The 18,362-nt window shown below is 26.2% G+C and overlaps 2 protein-coding genes and 1 pseudogene across 2 annotated transcripts; all 3 read right to left on the bottom strand.

Moving 5' to 3' along the window:
- Positions 1-10,040: 10,040 nt before the first annotated feature.
- Positions 10,041-11,749, bottom strand: LOC111308034 (methyl jasmonate esterase 1-like). The gene is made up of 3 exons (XM_022906394.2): positions 10,795-11,749; positions 10,493-10,624; positions 10,041-10,385 (listed from the first exon to the last, which is right to left on the bottom strand). Exons 1-3 carry the CDS (start codon positions 11,233-11,235, stop codon positions 10,089-10,091), a joined length of 870 nt encoding a protein of 289 aa, XP_022762129.2. The 5' UTR covers positions 11,236-11,749; the 3' UTR covers positions 10,041-10,088.
- Positions 11,750-13,079: 1,330 nt separating this feature from the next.
- Positions 13,080-14,940, bottom strand: LOC111308907 (jasmonate-induced oxygenase 2-like). The gene is made up of 3 exons (XM_022907593.2): positions 14,270-14,940; positions 13,759-14,086; positions 13,080-13,560 (listed from the first exon to the last, which is right to left on the bottom strand). Exons 1-3 carry the CDS (start codon positions 14,740-14,742, stop codon positions 13,264-13,266), a joined length of 1,098 nt encoding a protein of 365 aa, XP_022763328.1. The 5' UTR covers positions 14,743-14,940; the 3' UTR covers positions 13,080-13,263.
- Positions 14,941-17,027: 2,087 nt separating this feature from the next.
- On the bottom strand, positions 17,028-18,349 carry LOC111308909 (protein LATERAL BRANCHING OXIDOREDUCTASE 1-like; annotated as a pseudogene).
- Between the last annotated feature and the right edge of the window lie 13 nt (positions 18,350-18,362).

The following is an 18,362-nucleotide window of genomic DNA, read 5'->3' as shown; positions in this document are numbered from 1 at the left end:
TCTAAAAGGAAACCAAATAATCAAAACCTTATAAAAATCTACTATTATCTCCACCCAAACCATCTTTTATTTCCACAAAACACTCATTTTTTTACCTTAAAAAATCACAATCAAAACAAAAAAAAAAGTAAAAAAAAAATAAAATATCAACATTTTTTAAAAGAGAAAGAAAAACAAAGTACAAAAAAAACCAATAAAAAATAAAAAGTGTCAAGTTTGGCTTGTTTCAAGGGGTTTTGAAACTTGAAAATTAGGAGAAAAAAGTTAATGATAAAAGAAAAACAAATTAATATATGATTTGTGATTCAGTTTGGAGTGACAAATGTGTATATATTTTTTATTTTAAAGTCGTAGGACTAAATCCTAAATCTAAAATTTTTGAAGATTTTTTTTTTTTGAAAAACTAATTGAAGGAGTGAAAAGAGAAGAAAAAAAAGAAATTAAGTAAGGTAAATTTTAAGGCATTTCTAATACCGATGAATAACGATTAGCATAGTAAATGTGGATCGAAAACTAAGTTTTTTGAGTTATTTATAATTATTATTGTATTTTAAAGAGAGAAAATAAAAAGAAGAGAGAAAGAATAGGGATGAGAGAAGAGAAAAAGTAAAAAATATTGATTTATATATGCAGTCAACTAATGTGGTATTTGACAGTTAATAATGCATGTTTAGTCAATATTTTATTAAAAATTAATAGTTGAGTGAAAAAATATATTTATTCAAACACTAGTGATTAAAGTAAAATTTTTAATAATTTGATGATCATTTAAAAAGATTCATATTCTACCTTATAATTTATTAGTATACATAGGAATAGATAACAATACTAGTAAATTGTACTAATAATTAGTTAAGGAGACAAATCAACTTATTTTAGTACAAAATTTTTTAATTTTATACTTTTTCAATTATTAATTTAATAAATTAAAGTGATGAAATTAAATTATTTTTTATTATCTTTTTTATCTATAAATTTATTGAAATTAATTATTAAAAAATATAAAAAAGTATAACTTTTTATTTTGTAAAGCTTGAAATTTCAATTAATTAATATATTCTCAAAATCGACTTAAAAAAGATCATACCCACGTACGCCCACACACACAAATAAAAAAGTTTTTGTTATTTTAATGTTAGTGATTAATCAATTATTAATTCTGAAATTTAAAAAAAAAAGATAAAAATATATGAATATTGTTTCTTTTAACAGTCATGTGTTCTATTATTGATAAAATAGTAGTTTTATTTTTTGTGATTAGAGTTTAATTTTTTACAAATTCAAATATCAGTAAAAAAAAAAAACAATGGTTAAAAAAATTGAAAAAAAAAATTTACTGAGTGCTATGAATCAAACCCCTATCTTAAAAAATCTAACCCTAGATTAAACCTCTAATTTAAAGTACATGAATACTATATGGCGCGCTAGAGAAAAACAAAAAGAATTTTATTGTTAAAAAATTGTGCATATATAACTTTGAAAAGATTTTGTTTAATTTTTTTTTTAAAGAAACTCTACTTATTGGTTAGGTTACAGGAGGAAAGAACAACTATGTTGTCTACTAAAAATATGTCAAAACAAAATCAGGCGGTTGTTTAGGCAATGCTCAAAGAGTTGAAAAATGGGCTAGGGATAATTCTAAGGTAAAAAAGCTAATTATTTAGACAAGGGAATCGTGCCATCGGATTATCAAAAAACCAAGTAATGGTAATTCATTCAGAAGCTTTGGGCAAATCAGGTTTTTAAACTGAAACACAATGATTGATTTATGGGGTTTCTAATTTCATCTTCCAAATTTCCCTTTACATCTCATCAAAATTTTTTTTTTAAATACTCACATTATAAATATCAAATTTATCTTTTAATAAATTATAATTTTATCCTCTTCTTTTTCTTTCCTTTTTTTTTCTTTTTTCATCATTCTTTCCCATATACCCGATTAAATCTGATTTTTTTATGATTGTAAATATTCATTTTTAAAAATACAGCATAATTTTTTAAAATTTATTTTCAAAAATTATGGTTTATTTTTTAAAATTAATTTTTGAAATTTATACTGTATTTTTAAAAATGAAAATTTTCAAAAATCAATCTAAAAGGCTTCTCGAAAATCGATTTTTTTTCAATTTACTTTTTGCCCTTTTTTTTAATATTTATATTTTTTAAATATTTTAATCTTTTTAACGTAGACTTATTAGATATTATTGGTTAAAAAATTATTTTTTAAAATTTTTTATTTTATAATAAGGATTAACTTAAGATAGGTCAAGTTCTTTAAATAAAGCTTGGATCGAAAACGTATTTAGGATATTTTACTTTTACTTATTTTGAGATATATAAAAAAAATATTTTTTATTATTTTTTTAATTTTATACATATATATGTATTATATTAATAAAATTATTTTTATCTTAATTTAAGAAATTAATATTTTAAAATCAAAATGAAGAGTCAATATAAAACCCTCTATGAATTTATTTTTTATTTTTTATTTTTTTAATTTATTAATTTTATTAAATAAATTTATGAAAAAATAAATCAATTAAGATATCCACATATCGTCTTTATTTATCTTTATTTTTTATTTTTTAATTAGATAAATTTATACAAATATACATATATGGTGAACAAAAATGACATTAAAAAAATTTTACTCATTGCAACGCGTGGGCATCTTTCTATATATATATATATATATATATATATTAAATTGAAAAGTTTCCATACAAAAATTTTTTACCCCTTTATTACATCATTATCCGAGTAATTTATAATATTTATCATTTCTAAAAATTTGAATCCAACAAGTATTAGCTACTTAGGTTGCATTTGAGTTTGCTTTTAACATTGGTGCAGCGCAAATTCTTTGCTTTTTGCTTTCCTTCCCACCACAACAATCGTTTAGATAACAATAAATAAATGAGATTGTAAATTTTAGATAGCAAAATTTTCAATTGGAATGAGAAGACTCTAGTGGAAGTTCTCACCTCCACTCTCTTTCCCTTTATATCCTTACTTTACTATTTTTTTTCTTCTTTCCCTTAAAAGAGTATTGTGGAGGAACACAAATGTCCCAGTCGCTTAGCCTTTTATTATTTTATTATTATTTTTTAAAAGTTTCAAATATATTTATTAATTTAATATAATAAATGCATTTTTATAATTATATAATAAAATCATTAATAAAAAAATAACTAAAAATTGACTAAATACATAAATAAACAATATATTCTATTTTTACTCATTTTTAATTATTTATTTTAATATTACGAAATAATAAATAATTTAAAATTTTATTATATACAAAATTTAATTTAATATACTTAATGATCATTTTCTTTTCTAATTACACTTTACTTAACCATCACCACTACTTTTGAATCCAAAAATATATCTCGTCACTTATTCGAATTTTACTATCATAGTAATTAATCTTATCGTTATCACTATTTTCAATCTTATTGTTCATCCAAGTGAACCCATTTTATCGTTATTGTTATAAATAGTATTTCATTTTAAATTTTAAAACATTGTATCTATTAATATTTTTACGGTATAAATACTTTTTATGAAAACTGTTTTTATTTTATTTTATTAAGTAAAAAATAAGACATATGTTAAGCTTTTAATATAATTTGTGTGAGTAAAAATTTATAGTGACAGGGTATCAAACACTAACTTTGTTACTATTTATATTGTTTGTTTAAATTATAAAATTGTTTTTCTTTGTGGTCTACAAATTTGTAGTGTTATAATCCAAAAAATATTACTATTTATTAAAGGTAAAAGAATTTGTTAATTTTGCAATTTATTTTAGTAATTATGTTTTGTCTATTACTTTATTGTTTTGGCTAAAATAATAAAAGGATTCTTAAACTTTAGTATTGATTTAGATAAATCTCTTTTTTTATTACTTTTAAATAAGTCATTAACCTTTAATTTGAATACAAATAAATCTTTAATCTTTAATTAGTATTTCAATAAACTCTTAACTTTTAATTTATAATTAAATAAACTATTAATATAAATTAATATTTTGTTTGAAATAATGATTTATTTGAATATAAATCAAAAAATAAAAATTTATTTGCATATAACAAAAATATAATAACTTATTTAAAAAAATTAAATAGTTTAGGGTTTTTCTAGTCATATGTAATTATGACATGGATTTAAATTTTCAAAGGTTACTTTTAGTAACGTGGCTTTGAGTTGTGGCGTGTGGGTCTACTTAAAGTTTTTTTTTTTTTTTTTTTTTTGGAGAGGATGGGAAGGCCTTGTCCCTACATTTTATTTTATTAAGCATAAAAATACCTTGTATAAAAAATATAATAATATAATTGAGTAAAATTCAAAAATAGCAATGTTACAGTGGATAAAACAATTAATATGTCTCTAATTTTTTTTTTTTTGGATTAACGACTTAACCTGTTCTTGAGATAGGATAATGTCCTATACTCTTAAATTTTTTTGTCAATAAAAAAAACAATTAGTATGATGCAAATTCCTTACTTACATATAAATAAATAATTACGAATAAATATACTAAAACGATTTCACCAACTATTTTAAGAGTTAATGTTAGCATAAACCCTAATAGAATACTAGTAATGATATCTTAAAGGGATAATGTTATCGGAGATCTCATATTGTAATAAAATATTTAATGTAATATTTAGAATTTTAAAATTTTATAATATAATATTTAAATTATAAATTTATTGATTAATATGATACTTTAAAAGTTATTTATATGCCACATACCATTATTTTAATGCTAATCATGTTAAGAGTAAATATCATATTAGTTAACAAATTTATAGTTTATATACTCTGTTAGAAATTTTAAATTTTAAATATTATATTAAACATTTTATTATAGTTCAAGTACCATTTTATTATAGTTTGAAATTTAAAATATTGGATTAAATTTTTGAAATTCTAGTGTTTTTGAACTCAAAATTTAGATTATAAGAGATACGATGTTCAATTTTTTTTAATTGAAATCCTATCTTCATCATGTTATTTAAACAATTGTTCAAAATACCAAAAGAAAAACAGAGAAAAAAAACACACAAAGTAAAAAATACAAAGCAAAACTCACATTAAAGTGAAAACTACAAAAAAAAAACCCAACAACTACTGGCAGCTCCACCTTATTTTTGTTCTTTTCTCCATCACACTGCAACCATCATCAAAAGCACCACACAAGTCTTTAATCCATCATTTACTCACAACCACTAACCTTTTCGTGTATGAGTGCCATTCCTAACTACAACCCTTAATAGCCTCAATCCACAAACCACCTTATCCAATAATCAACATAGCACATTCAAACAGAGAAAAAATCATAAAAAAGAAATTAACAGAAAACATAGGGAGAAAGAAAGCCACTGACCAAAAATCCATCACCACCAAATTGGCTAATCCTATAACCTATCATACTACCTAATCCTACCACCACTAAAATTATCATGACTAGTAATCTAATCACCATTACCAAAAATCTATTAGTCAAGACCCAAAACCTATAATACTCGAAACTCAATAGACCATCAAAATACAAAAAAAATCACAATCAATCTAAAATCAATCATAATAAGCAGTAAAGAAGGTAGTGGTGGTTGTGACTCACATTGATGGAGCAACAACAATAAAAGAGTAGGGTTTTAGGTGCAAGATTATGTTGTGACTCACATCATCAGAGCGACGGCGATCAAAGAGTAAAATTTCAAGTGCAGAAGTTTTGACTGAAAATTTGATGTTAAAAAAAAAAGCAAAAAATAAAAAAGAGGGAGGTAATGATGACCTAAGATAACAACAGTGTTGGTGATGCATTGAAATCTGAAAAAACCTATCGATCTTTTTAAAGCTCGAGTTTCGTGGTTAATTCTGTAAAAATAAAGAAATATAAAGGAAATTGTAAAATAAAATAAATAAAAAAAGCTTGAAGGGTTAATGTTTTCCAAAATGTAGCCTTTTAGATTATTAGAATAAGATCAAGTTGCACTATTGTAGCCAAGCTTTTTTAAGCCAAGTTGAGCCTAGACTTTTTGGTATTTTCTTTGTGTTATTTTATTTATTTACTTAATTATTTTTTTAATAAATCTTTGTTCTAAAAAATAATAATAAAAATAATTTTAAAATTTTGAAAAAGTTAAAGAATCAAAAATTCTTAAATAAAACAATAAAAAAGAGTTTTAAGGAAAAATTGAAAGAATCAAATTTTCTTAAAAAGTAAAAATTTTTCAAAAAATTTATATTTAAAAAATATTTTTAAGAAAAAGTTGAAAATATTAATTTTTCTTAAATAAAAAAAATAAAAAATGAGGTTTTAAGGAAAAAGTTGAATATATCAATTTTTCTTAGAAAATAAAAAATTTTCAAAAATATATTTCAAAAGAAGCTTTTTTAAGAAAAATATGAAAGTATCAATTTTTCTTAAATAAACATCTTTTCAATTTCAAAAAATTCATTTGGGGAAAAAATTAAAAGTATTAATTTTTCCTTAAATAAAGGCATTAATTTTTTAAATAAAATAAGGAAAAAAATTTCAGGAAAAAAGTTAAAATATTAATTTTTTTCTTGAAAATTTTTTAATATTAAATAATGTGACGATAAAGTTCCTACAAAAGAAATAGTAATTATCTTATATACTCTTAAGGTGAAAGAATTTTTTTAATTTTCTGTCAACAGTATTGGAATCAATTAAGAATAATTTTCAATAATTAATTATCTGATAAAATTTTTAAAACTAAATGGATAACACGAAATCAAGCTGGTATCATTTTTTAATGGACGTTGTGGGGGTGTTATAACTTTACTCACATGTAACCGTACTCTCAGACCTAATTTTAGTTTTGTAGATATTGAATCTACCTTTTAAAAGTACCTGAGTCAAACTTAAGATTTCTCTTTAAAATATGATATATTTAGTTAAATAGCCAATGACACCTAAACAAAAAAATTGATGACGACTCTTTAAGTCAATGTCTAATAATATATTTACAAACCTATACGTTATAAAATTAACATATATTTTTCTATTCAAATCGTATCATATTATTTAAAAACATTAATCATTTATTATATATCATATGTATATAGCTATTGAAATAAATATTTATAATTTAATTATTATATATAATATATAATACATAATAATATTTTAATCATTTAATTACGTAAAATGATTTTAATAAACAAATATATAATATATAATGTCTAACGATAGGTTTATAAACCTATACGTTATAAAGTTAACATATATTTTTCTATTAAAATCATATCATATTATTTAAAAATATTAATCATGTATTATATACCATATGTATATAATTATTGAAATAAGTATTTATAATTTAATTATTATATATAATTTATAATACGTAATAATATTTTAATAATTTAATTACGTAAAATGATTTTAATAAACAAATATATAATATATAATGTCTAACGATATGTTTATAAACTTATACGTTATAAAATTAACATATATTTTTTTATTCAAATCGTATCATATTATTTAAAAATATTAATAATTTATTATATACCATATGTATATAACTATTAAAATAAGTATTTATAATTTAATTATTATATATAATATATAATACGTAATAATATTTTAATAACTTAATTACGTAAAATGATTTTAATAAACAAATATATAATGTTGGGGTAAAATAAGTATTCCATGTCAAAAATATTTTTATTTTCTTTCATGGAAAAACAAAAACCATGTTACAAAGAGGTGAAAAGACTTGATTCCAATCCAAATCATCGTATCTTCCTTAAAACTTCTTGACCATATTTTTTTTCATCTTTTAAAGGAACATTTTTATTTATATCTTTGCGCGCACACATATACATATATATATATATATAAATAAAAAAAGAGTCGGACCCATTTAATTAACTATGAACTTTGTCAGATATTTATAATGGAATTTTAAGGCTAAGTTGCCAACCATATTAATGATATATTGTCATGGTCATCCACAGCTTGAAGCCTGTCCCTATGTCCCATATACAGTCAAATTCCATGGGACAAACATTGCAAGATCATATATAACTTCAAGATCATATAATTACTTGATTTTATGATAATTGATCCGACCTTTGGGTGTTTCCAAAGGCCATATTTATCAACGGTAAGCAATCATTTTTGTCCCTGTAGGCCACTCTGTTTCTTGTTGTGGTGGTATTTATAAACAGGGACGAGGGAAATAGAAAGGAAAAGAAAATTCACAACAAAAAGTGAAAATAAAGAAAGGAAAAGACGTCTAAAGAGAGCTTGCGACAATGGTGATGCAGAGACTGGAGATTTGCGTGAAGTTGGTGAAACTAGCCATAGAATTTGTCATGGCTGTGGCCGAAGCAGTTGGGATAGTCATCCACCAAAACGACAGGCTGGTAGCAATGATGGCTAGCCGGTATTTTGCTGCTCCTGCTCCCTTCCTTGGGTTTATTCGTTGAATTTCGTTTCTGGGTTTTTCCATGCCGGAAACATATGATCCTTGTTAAGTTTAAGTTTTCAGGTTTGGACCGTTTGTAATTTTGTTCTTTCTTTGCTACTATGTTTTGGAAATGGTGTTTGTAAATATAGAGTAGCCTGGTATGATATTTTGTAAGAGGCACCTTTCTTTCTGAATTTCAACAATGGAGTTTCAACATGTTTTTAAAGTTTTTAATTTAAAAATTACAAAATAGATTGGGAAATCCTTGTTCGTTTTGTGAAAATATTTCATTCAACAATGGAGTTTCAACATGTTTTTAAAGTCTTGAAAAAAACAAGTTTAGGATAAGCAGATATGGAGTCGATAATGAGAGAGAAAGAGGCAGACAATTTTAACGCACTACATGACATGACAACAATAATGTAGGCAGGGGACATGCGATTATGTCTTTGTCCCTAGTTTTGAACGGAATCGCATATTGGCAGATATTTTTGCCTTTTTCTTACCAATTGCTTTATTAAATACTTCCAAAATTATATTTTAATTTATTAATTATTTATTAAGTGATTATAATTTAATTATTGTATAATTATTAATTATATTAATATAATATTTTATTATGCTTATAACTTTAAAAAATTCCAATACATGGGGAAAGAGGTGGAAAAACATTTGCAAAATTATGGTCTAATATTATAATTGAATTTAATTTTAATGTTTATTATATATTATAAATCAAGTTTTTTATTATTTTATTTTGATAAAATAATTCAATAGATAGATAATAATCAATTTTAAAACAAAAAATAATTGATAATGATTTGATAAAACTAATTATATCACATTAGTATAGCGTATAGTAAAACTATATTGGTATACTTATATAAGTATGGTAAGTTTCAATTAATTAAAAAAACTAATAACCTGTTAATTAAGACCTAATCCATATGGACCATTACATATTAAATAAAAATAAAATTGAGATGAATTTTGTTGTATTTCACTTATTAAGTAATAATTTTATTTCATTAATCATACCGTAGTTCATATGGATATGAACATATATGGTCCATAGTTGATAGTAATCTATAAATATTATATTAAACTTAAGAAAAATGATGAAAACTTCAAATTTTAAAATTGAAATATCTATAGAAAAATTTGAGAATTGAGATGATTTTGTTGAATTAATTTTATTAAAAGTGAACTAATAATTACAACAAAATATTAAATAAAATTATTTTAGATTTAAAAAATAAAATCACATTTTTTTTCATTTTATAGAAATTCAAATTCAAATTTTAATTTAAAGTATAAAAATTATAATGTTTATTTTTAAAATATTATTTATTTTTTATCTTTTAATAGAATATAATTCTATTTAATTAATCTAATTTATTTTTAAAATTAATAAATTAAATATAAAATTACTCAAATTCAAATGACCTAAATCCAAATAATTTGAATTATCCGAACATTAATTAATCTAAATTCAAGATGGCAAAATTGATTCAAGTTTTTTAAACCAATTAAAAAATAGTCAAAATACTAGCAAAGCAGGAATTTTATATTCACTTATTAAAGCAGAAAATCTCAAACAAGATTTGATACAGTAACAAACTTTATTTATTTTTTTAAATAATTGTATTTCAGAGCAATGCATACGAGAAGGTTGCAAAGTTGTATAGGTTTTGACATCATGACCATATGATCGGATCCTTTGATCTCTCCTGCTTGATGGGGCGGGTTTTTCTGGATCATCCACTGTACTAAATCTTCCTTCGAGACCATGTCTTTTTCCGAAATGATAAAAACCCGATTAACTGACCCGTATTTCTTCTTTGACAGTACTAGTTCTCTTGACATGTCTTCTACACTATACAAACGTATTGGTCTCATCAACATACTTGCCAATGCCCAATCCTGTAATTATTATTAAATTAATTAAAATAATGTTTTTTTTAAAATAAAATTTTACGAATCTTTGATCGACCCTTACTACATGGTTGAAAATAGTTGCATCATCTTACCTCAGGTGGGCTAAGCTGGTAGACTTTGGAAGAGAGGTACAGTAGACCAAAAATGAAGGTGGTTGGAGGGTTGCCGGGACCATCATCATAGCTAAACCGGTTGTCCATTTGGGAATCTTGCTCCATTAATGCCTTTAACAATGACACAGAAAAAATATCAGCAACTCAAAAAAATTGTTAGGATGATCGCTTTTAGGGGCAGGCTGGTCGCCTTTCAGTTTTCATACTAGCCAGGCAAGGTTGGTTAGCGGTCAACACTACCATTCTCGAATCTCACAATTATTGCATCATTGTATGAGTACCTTTTGTGCGAGAGTGGAAATGTTGAGGGTTGGGCCAGGCATCAAGGCAGTGAGAAAAACAGCTACAGAAATCTTCTCAGGAAACCTTTCCATTGCTTGAGAGATAGCCAAACCGCCTAAACTGTGACCAACAAGGACGACTTTTCCTTGATCAGGTAGAGATGCCAGGAATTCCCTTAGTGGCTTGATGTAATCAGAAATCGATTTGAGAGTGTTCACTTGCTGTGGATCAACTCCTGACCCTGCCAGGTCTATGGCGGTGACATTATGGCCAGCTGATTTTAGCAGTGGCACCAGCTTGTACCATGACCAAGCACAATGGCAAGACCCATGTACAAGCACAAAGTGTTTTGCTGGTTCTAATGATGTTCCGAGCACCATGGAAGGCAGGTAGTAAATCAGAAGTGAAACTAAGATCATGAGTTTCTGCTTCTGTTCCATGTTTCTAGGTTGGGTTTTGGGTACTATCTGCTAATGGACAAAGCTCATCGGTTGAAGTTTGGACAGGATTGTCGAACTTTCAAGGAAATGGGTTTTGTTTTTTGACTGACCTAGAGGGCATCAGATAAAATGAAATCTTTGATCCCCAAAGGTCAAAGGCGACATAAATAATGTTTTAGAGACAGAAAAGAAAACCCAGAAGGATGAATTTAAAAGGATATACAATAATGTTGCAAGATATGAGATAATGTGAATTGGTCAAAGAGCAGACAAAAACCGAGAAGAAATCTTCGAAGTTTTTCTAATATATATTTATAAAGAACTTCCACTAAAGTTAATCATAATAGAAATATCAACCACACCATATTTTCAAAGTCTTATCCTCCGCAATGCAGAAGGAAATTTACATGATGAACTTATTACAATTATTATTACTAATTTACATGCTATCAATAGTGAATGCTCCATATTGTTATATCACTGATAGTGCTTCTTCTAAAGATCAATTATGGGTATTCCTTTAGCTTCAATGACAGAGAGTTTAGGCTTGTGTTCCAGTTCTAGAATTAACTTCTCTCATTGTGTTGTTACCTTTGACGTTTTTGCTCGCATTGGCCAATTAACGTGGTTGCCTAGTTTGGATACTTTGGTGAATCCGAGAAAATTGTTAGATTCGTTTCAGGCAGTTCTTAAAGGAAATAAATTATAATTTTTTTTTGTTTGGGATCTCCTCAATATTCGATAATCATTTTGAATTCTAATTAATCAAGATCGAAATGGATCGAGCCTCATAAGGAGTCAAACTCTCCTAAATTTGTTTTATTTATTTACAATATTTGAAATCGAAATTTTATTTTTTTTAAAAAAAATTAAAATTTTTCTCACTCAGATTAATAAACGTTGGTGAAATAAATTATAATTTAAAGTTAAAAGATCAAAGAATTTTATTGAGTTTTAATAATTCTACTCAAATAATGCTTTAATTAACAATAATTTTTTTTACAATCTTATTTCAAAGATTTTTGTTTCGGATATATATTTTAATTAGTCCTGGTTTTGTTGATCTTGGGACAATTAGTACACTTAGAAAGATGAAAATGGATTAGTCATTATATATTAACTAATTACCAGTCATTGTTTCGTTGTTTGTGCCGAATAGATAATAACATATTGTATTATAATTAATTAATTAATTATAATTTAAAATTATATGAAATTTACTAAATTTAATATGAAATCTCATTTATAAATGGTGAATCTTTATATAATTATTTAATATGATTGAATAATTATAATATTATAACAAAAAAATTATGAATGAAATACAACCTAATTAGATAAACTAACATGGCTTATGTGGATGCTACTTACCCTATCAAATTCAATTTTATAGTGAACCAAGTAGACAGGAAGCCAGAAATCATTCACAATACCTATTGGAGTTAGTTTGGTTGGTAAGAGGAAGAGTTTTTTTATTTTATAAATCAAGATTCAATTTTAAATGTACGATATAAAAATATATATTAATTTGGGAGAAAGTAAATTTAAAATTAGAAAAAAAATTAAAATTAAAAATTTATTTATTCAAATATTATTTGACATAAAAATAATATTAATAATTAATAATTATTTATTAATTTTACAAATATAAATGTATACTATAAATTTTATTTTAATAGTTTTAATGATTATTTTTCAATTTTAATCCAAATGATCCTAAATTTGCTTGGAAAAAATTATGGTAGCCTTTCATATAGGATATCATTGGAATTTTTTTTTTCCAAATTTGACAAGATATGAGATGATGAGAATTAGTCTATTAGCATACAAAGAACGAGAAGAAGTATTAAAAGTTACTCTAATATATTTATAAGGAAGTTCCATTTTTGTTAATCATAATAAAAATATCAACCACACCATACATTCAAAGTCTTATCCTCAGCAAATGCAGCATGAAGTTTACAGGATGAACTTATTACAATCATTATTACTAATTTATATGCTGTCAATTGCTAATGCTCCATCTTGTTATTTCACTGATAGTGTTTCTCCTAAGCGGTCTGCTAACTCGGATATCTTGAAATGGTAGATTTGGATGTTTTCGACATCAAGCTTCTTGAAATTACTGCCCTTCCTAGTGACAAAAAATTTCCCCCAATTGTAAGGCTTATATCTAGGGGGATCTTTCTCACTTGTCAACAGCTCCAAGGGCTTTACAATGGTGTAATGAGCGGGGTTAAAGAAGAATGGAATCGAAAACCTTTCCCTCTCGGAATTCACCATGACCCTATGCTCCACACTCTCATATGTCTCATTGCTCCAAACCTGTATGGATATTGAATGATTGATCAGCCACAACTGATTTCCATATTACTACTGAATACATATTTGGTCACAAGTTCTAAAAGAACCATTTACAGTCATCAGATTAGGCCTCCAAGGGAAAGATATGGAACCAACAGGTTAGAGTCCTATATCCGTGCTAGGTCGATAGCCATGTTAATTTGAGTTTCAAAACTATACCTGAATAATGTCACCAACATTAATGATAAAAGCATCTGGGGTAGGCCTGACGCGGATCCACTCTCCATCTGATTTTCGCTTCACTTCCAATCCTCCTACATCATCTTGAGAAAGAATGGTCAGGGCACCAGCATCCTTGTGTCGGCCAACGCCTAGAGCTAGGTCAGGAGCAGGGCAAGGTGGATAGTGGTTAAGCCTGATAAAGCTGGTTTGCTCCTTGAAGTAGCCATAGAAGCTATCTGCTGGCAAGCCTAAGCTCAAGGCAATAAGTTCCATCAACTTGAAACTTAATTTTTCTAGTTCCTCTGCATATTCTTCACATGCCTCTCTGTCACATAAATTAAAATTCCAAAAATTATTTGAATTTAATAGTTGAAATGTCAGTAATTCTAAAACCCCCAATAAGTAAACAGAATAATGAAGATATCCAGTGGGAAAAAGGGTGGTTTCAAATTCAATAAATGTTGGTTGATTTTATATTTCATTATAGTTCTATGTTGATTAAAATTACCTTAGTTCAGGAGGATACTCAGGCCATTGATTATGCCACTCAACTACTTCCTTGTCATCAGGGCGTGTTGAAGCGGGGACTATCGTCGGATTGTGCACTGAAAAATCAAACACCTCTTTCCAATCTCTAACATTCTTGGTATGCTCAGTGTCATAATAACCTGAAACTTGCAATTCATCTCTCCTGACCTTCAACTTCGCCTCCAAAGGTTGAGCAAAAAATTTCCTGGCTGCCTTCTCAAGTTTCTGACGTTGTTCCAATGGTACCCCATGGTTGATCACTTGGAAAAATCCCCAGTCCCTGCAAGCGTTACGTATCTCAGAAACAAGGCTGTCAAGGGTGCTGGGGTCTGATACTGCATCAGGTGAATTCAACACTGAAAGATCAATTAAGGGTATTCCTTCTGCTTGTGTGATGGAGAGTTTAGGCCTGTGTTCGAGGTCTTGGATGAAAGCAGGATCAACTTCTCCCATTGTGTTTCCCTGTTAATAATTCTTCAATTGCTAAAGGTAAATGAATTGGTTTTGTCTGTGACAGCCAGGGGAATTGGCCTTTTATATCGGACAAGGTTGGAGTTTAACAGAGATTGAACCTGGACGGGTTTTGAAGAAAAATTAGGAGGGTAACTAGGCAAAGGCAAGTTTGATAAAACTCTCTTTTGGAGCTTGGAAGTGGTGACTTCTGACGTTTGTGCTTGCATTGGCCGATGTGGACTATTAATTATTTAATGTCTAACAAGTGATTGGTTCAATCGATTAAAATTGTTCTCTTCGATAATAAAATTTTGGATTTGAATCTTGTTTATGATCATTTGTTAAGATCATATCGAATACACGACCTGCAATTACTTACCTTAAGTTGTTAGGTACAACATATTTTATTTTAATTTAAGAAATTGAACAATCTATTTACCTCAAATTTTGTAAAGTAAATAAAACAATAATTTAATGAAAATAAATTAGAATTTAAAATTGCAATAATCGGGTTAATAAAGTTGGTTTAATTAAAAATAACTTTTAGAATCTTAATTCAAAAGTTTTTGTTAAAGAACAAGAATTAGATTGAATTTTTTTAAAGATAAAATTCGTTAAATTTTTATTAAAAAAGTTAAATAAAAATGTTAATAAAACATCTAAATATATAAATTAATAGAGTTTAATGAAAAAATTAATAATTCGTAAAAAAAATTATTGAAAATACCATTTTATAATTTTAATTTAATTAATACATATTTAATTATTAAAATTTTATTAAAATTTTTAATAAAAATATTAATTTTAAAAAATGAATAAATTATTAATTTTTTAATATATCATTTTAATTTTTATTTAATCAATTTAATAAAAAAATTCATTTAAATCTTCCTCTTATAATAAAATATTTTTTTTTAGTGATGATTATGCATTTTCCTTCATTGTTATGCAACTCTAGTAAGTCGTCTTTCGTTTTTTGATCTAGTGACAAAGCTTTTTGATTTAATGACAAAGAAGCGTTAAGAAAGATATTAAAATTTGGGTTCGAATTAAATTATTTTTTCTCTTTTTTTCATGTAAGGGGCACTGACTTCTTTTAAATAAATAAATAAATAAATAAAAACTCTAGTCAGCCAGCAATAAGATTTTCCTGTTTTATTTAGTAAGGCCATAAGGATCACTAATCATGAACGTTAAACGATGAAATATGCTTTGATAATTATCCACCTAAATAGAAAATTCTTCGCTTGTCATAAGTGCTGCTTTACCAAAATTACCACCACCAAACTACCGTCATGGCTTAGACTAGCAAGCAATATTAACACCATCCAGAGGGAAGTGAAAACCTTAGGATTCAGAAAATAAAATTATTATTTTGTTTTTATTTTTTGAAAAATAAAAAATATAAGTGAAAATGTGTTTGCATTTTAAAAATAAAAGAAAATTTTAAAAAAATAAAAATAAAAATGAATTGAAATATGAAACAAAAAAAGATAGTTTTAATTGTAAAAATAAGATATCTATATTATTTTTTTCTTTGTATTTTGTAAGTTATTATATTTAAACATTTTTTAATATTATTAATTAATAAATATTTATTATATTTATAATTAAATGTCATTAACAATAATATCATTTAATATTTTATTTATTTCCTTATTTTTCTAGTTTTAGAAAACAATTTTTATTTTTATTTACTAATTACATTTTTTTAGAAAATAAAAATAAAAATATTTTCTTAAACCAAACAGAGTTTTAATTTTTTTTTTCTAGAAGAATGCCTGCATTTCAGAAACAAAAGTTTTATATTCATTTGATTTTAAAATTCTATATCAATAACATGTAATATATAAATAAGTAAAATATAAATATAAAAATAATAAAATATATGCATGTATAATTAAATAAAAAGTAATATAATTATAATAATTATATAAAAAATATAGATATTAACACACAAGCATCAATAAATTAATTAAAATTATTTAAAATGATTCTCACTTTGAATTGAGATTATCTTTTAACAAAACCGTATTTTTTTTCAAATTACATACATAATATATTCAACTATAATATAAAGTCAATAATATTAACTTGTATTTGACCCTTAACAATGTAAATGAAAATTAAAAAATTTTGATGTCATAACTTAATTAACCCCAAATTTATGGACCAAAAATCAAATTTAACCCTAAAAATTATAACTACTATTGCAAATACCCCTCAAACCAACTTTAATCACCCATCCCACTTGTCTAAAAATTGAGCTTTCTATTAAGTTGGGATAAATTTAATATAAATATATTGATTGTATTGATGAGTTTATGTGATGAAAAATAACAATTTGAAGCTGAAATGATTAGAGCAACAGTTACTCTGATGTCTTAAAATGATGAATTTGAATGTTTACAGCATCAAGTTTCTTGTAATTGCTGCTGGTTCTATTGACATAATACTTTCCCCAGTTATATTCTTTATATTTTGCTGGATTTTGCTCATTCAATAGCTCCTCTAGAGGCTTCACTGTGACATAGTGGGAAGGCAAGAAAAAGAATGGAATAGATCGTTACTCAAAACCTGCAAAAACACCATTTGTTTTACGATATGCTGTTTATTTGTAGGTATAATTAAAGACATACCAAAAGCCATGGTACCTGAAGAGAATCAGCAACGTTAATGATGTAGGCATTTGGGATTGGTTTAACAGGAACCCACTCTCCATCTGATTGCCTCTTGATTTGTAACCCTCCAACAGCATCTTGAGCAAGGACAGTTAAGGCGCACCACCGTCCCTATGTCGACCAATGCCAAGTGCCAACTCAGGGGAAGGGCAAGGGGGATAATAATTAAGCCTCAACATATCAGTCTGGTGTTTAAAGTAGTCACTCAACCGATTAGCAGGCAAGCCTAAGCTTGGAGAAATGAGTTCCAACAACTTGAAAGCCATATCATCATCATCAGGCTCTGGGGTTGCTGGGAGAACCGTCGGGTCCTGGATCAACATATCAAAAACCTCCTTCCAGTCTCTGACATTTTTAGTATGCTCCTTATCATGGTACCCTGTAAAATTCAATTCATCTCGTTTAACCTTCCACTTTTCCTCTATGGGCAGATCAAAGAACGTTTTAGCCACCTTCTCAACCCTTCGGCGTAATTCACAAGGCACCCCATGATTGATCACTTGAAAAAATCCCCAGTTTTTGCATGCATTTCCAATCTCAGAAGCAAGCTGTTGGGTGTCTCCAGCGTTGGAAACCGACAGGTCGATTACTGGGATTTCCTCCACTTCGATTGTACTTAATTTTGGTCTGTGTTCTGGTTCCTGGATAAAAACTTGATCAATCTCTCCCATGGTGATACCTTGTATGTGCGGTAGTTAGATAGTTGACATAATAATAGTTGCAGTCTTATCTTTGGAACGAGAGCCAGTGTCCATATAATTTATCTTGGCATGTTTTTTTTTTTTTTTAAAAAAAATCTTATATAAATAGATTATTCAATTTTTCAAATCAATCTGAAATATATAAGTTGTTCAATTTTTAAAGTCAGATGCTGTACTTGATAATTTAAGACAAGTGATTATAAATTGTGCATTTGAAATTAACTCAACAAAAGGTCAT

This window comes from Durio zibethinus, chromosome 2 (genome assembly GCF_047325235.1).
Source record: "Durio zibethinus cultivar Kanyao isolate XHJ-2024 chromosome 2, ASM4732523v1, whole genome shotgun sequence".
NCBI lineage: Eukaryota > Viridiplantae > Streptophyta > Magnoliopsida > Malvales > Malvaceae > Durio > Durio zibethinus.
This window is presented reverse-complemented; position numbering and strand designations above follow the sequence as displayed.

Bases quoted from the DNA above. Each gene is read 5' to 3' on its own strand.
- LOC111308034 (XM_022906394.2), bottom strand. From the start codon at position 11,235: ATGGAACAGAAGCAGAAACTCATGATCTTAGTTTCACTTCTGATTTAC. The intron at 10,625-10,794 runs GTACTCATACAA...TCATTGTTAAAG, and splicing joins TTTCCACTCTCGCACAAAAG to GCATTAATGGAGCAAGATTC. The intron at 10,386-10,492 runs GTAAGATGATGC...TAATAATTACAG, and splicing joins ACCAGCTTAGCCCACCTGAG to GATTGGGCATTGGCAAGTAT.
- LOC111308907 (XM_022907593.2), bottom strand. From the start codon at position 14,742: ATGGGAGAAGTTGATCCTGCTTTCATCCAAGACCTCGAACACAGGCCT. The intron at 14,087-14,269 runs GTAATTTTAATC...TTTATGTGACAG, and splicing joins GAGTATCCTCCTGAACTAAG to AGAGGCATGTGAAGAATATG. The intron at 13,561-13,758 runs GTATAGTTTTGA...ATATCCATACAG, and splicing joins ATGTTGGTGACATTATTCAG to GTTTGGAGCAATGAGACATA.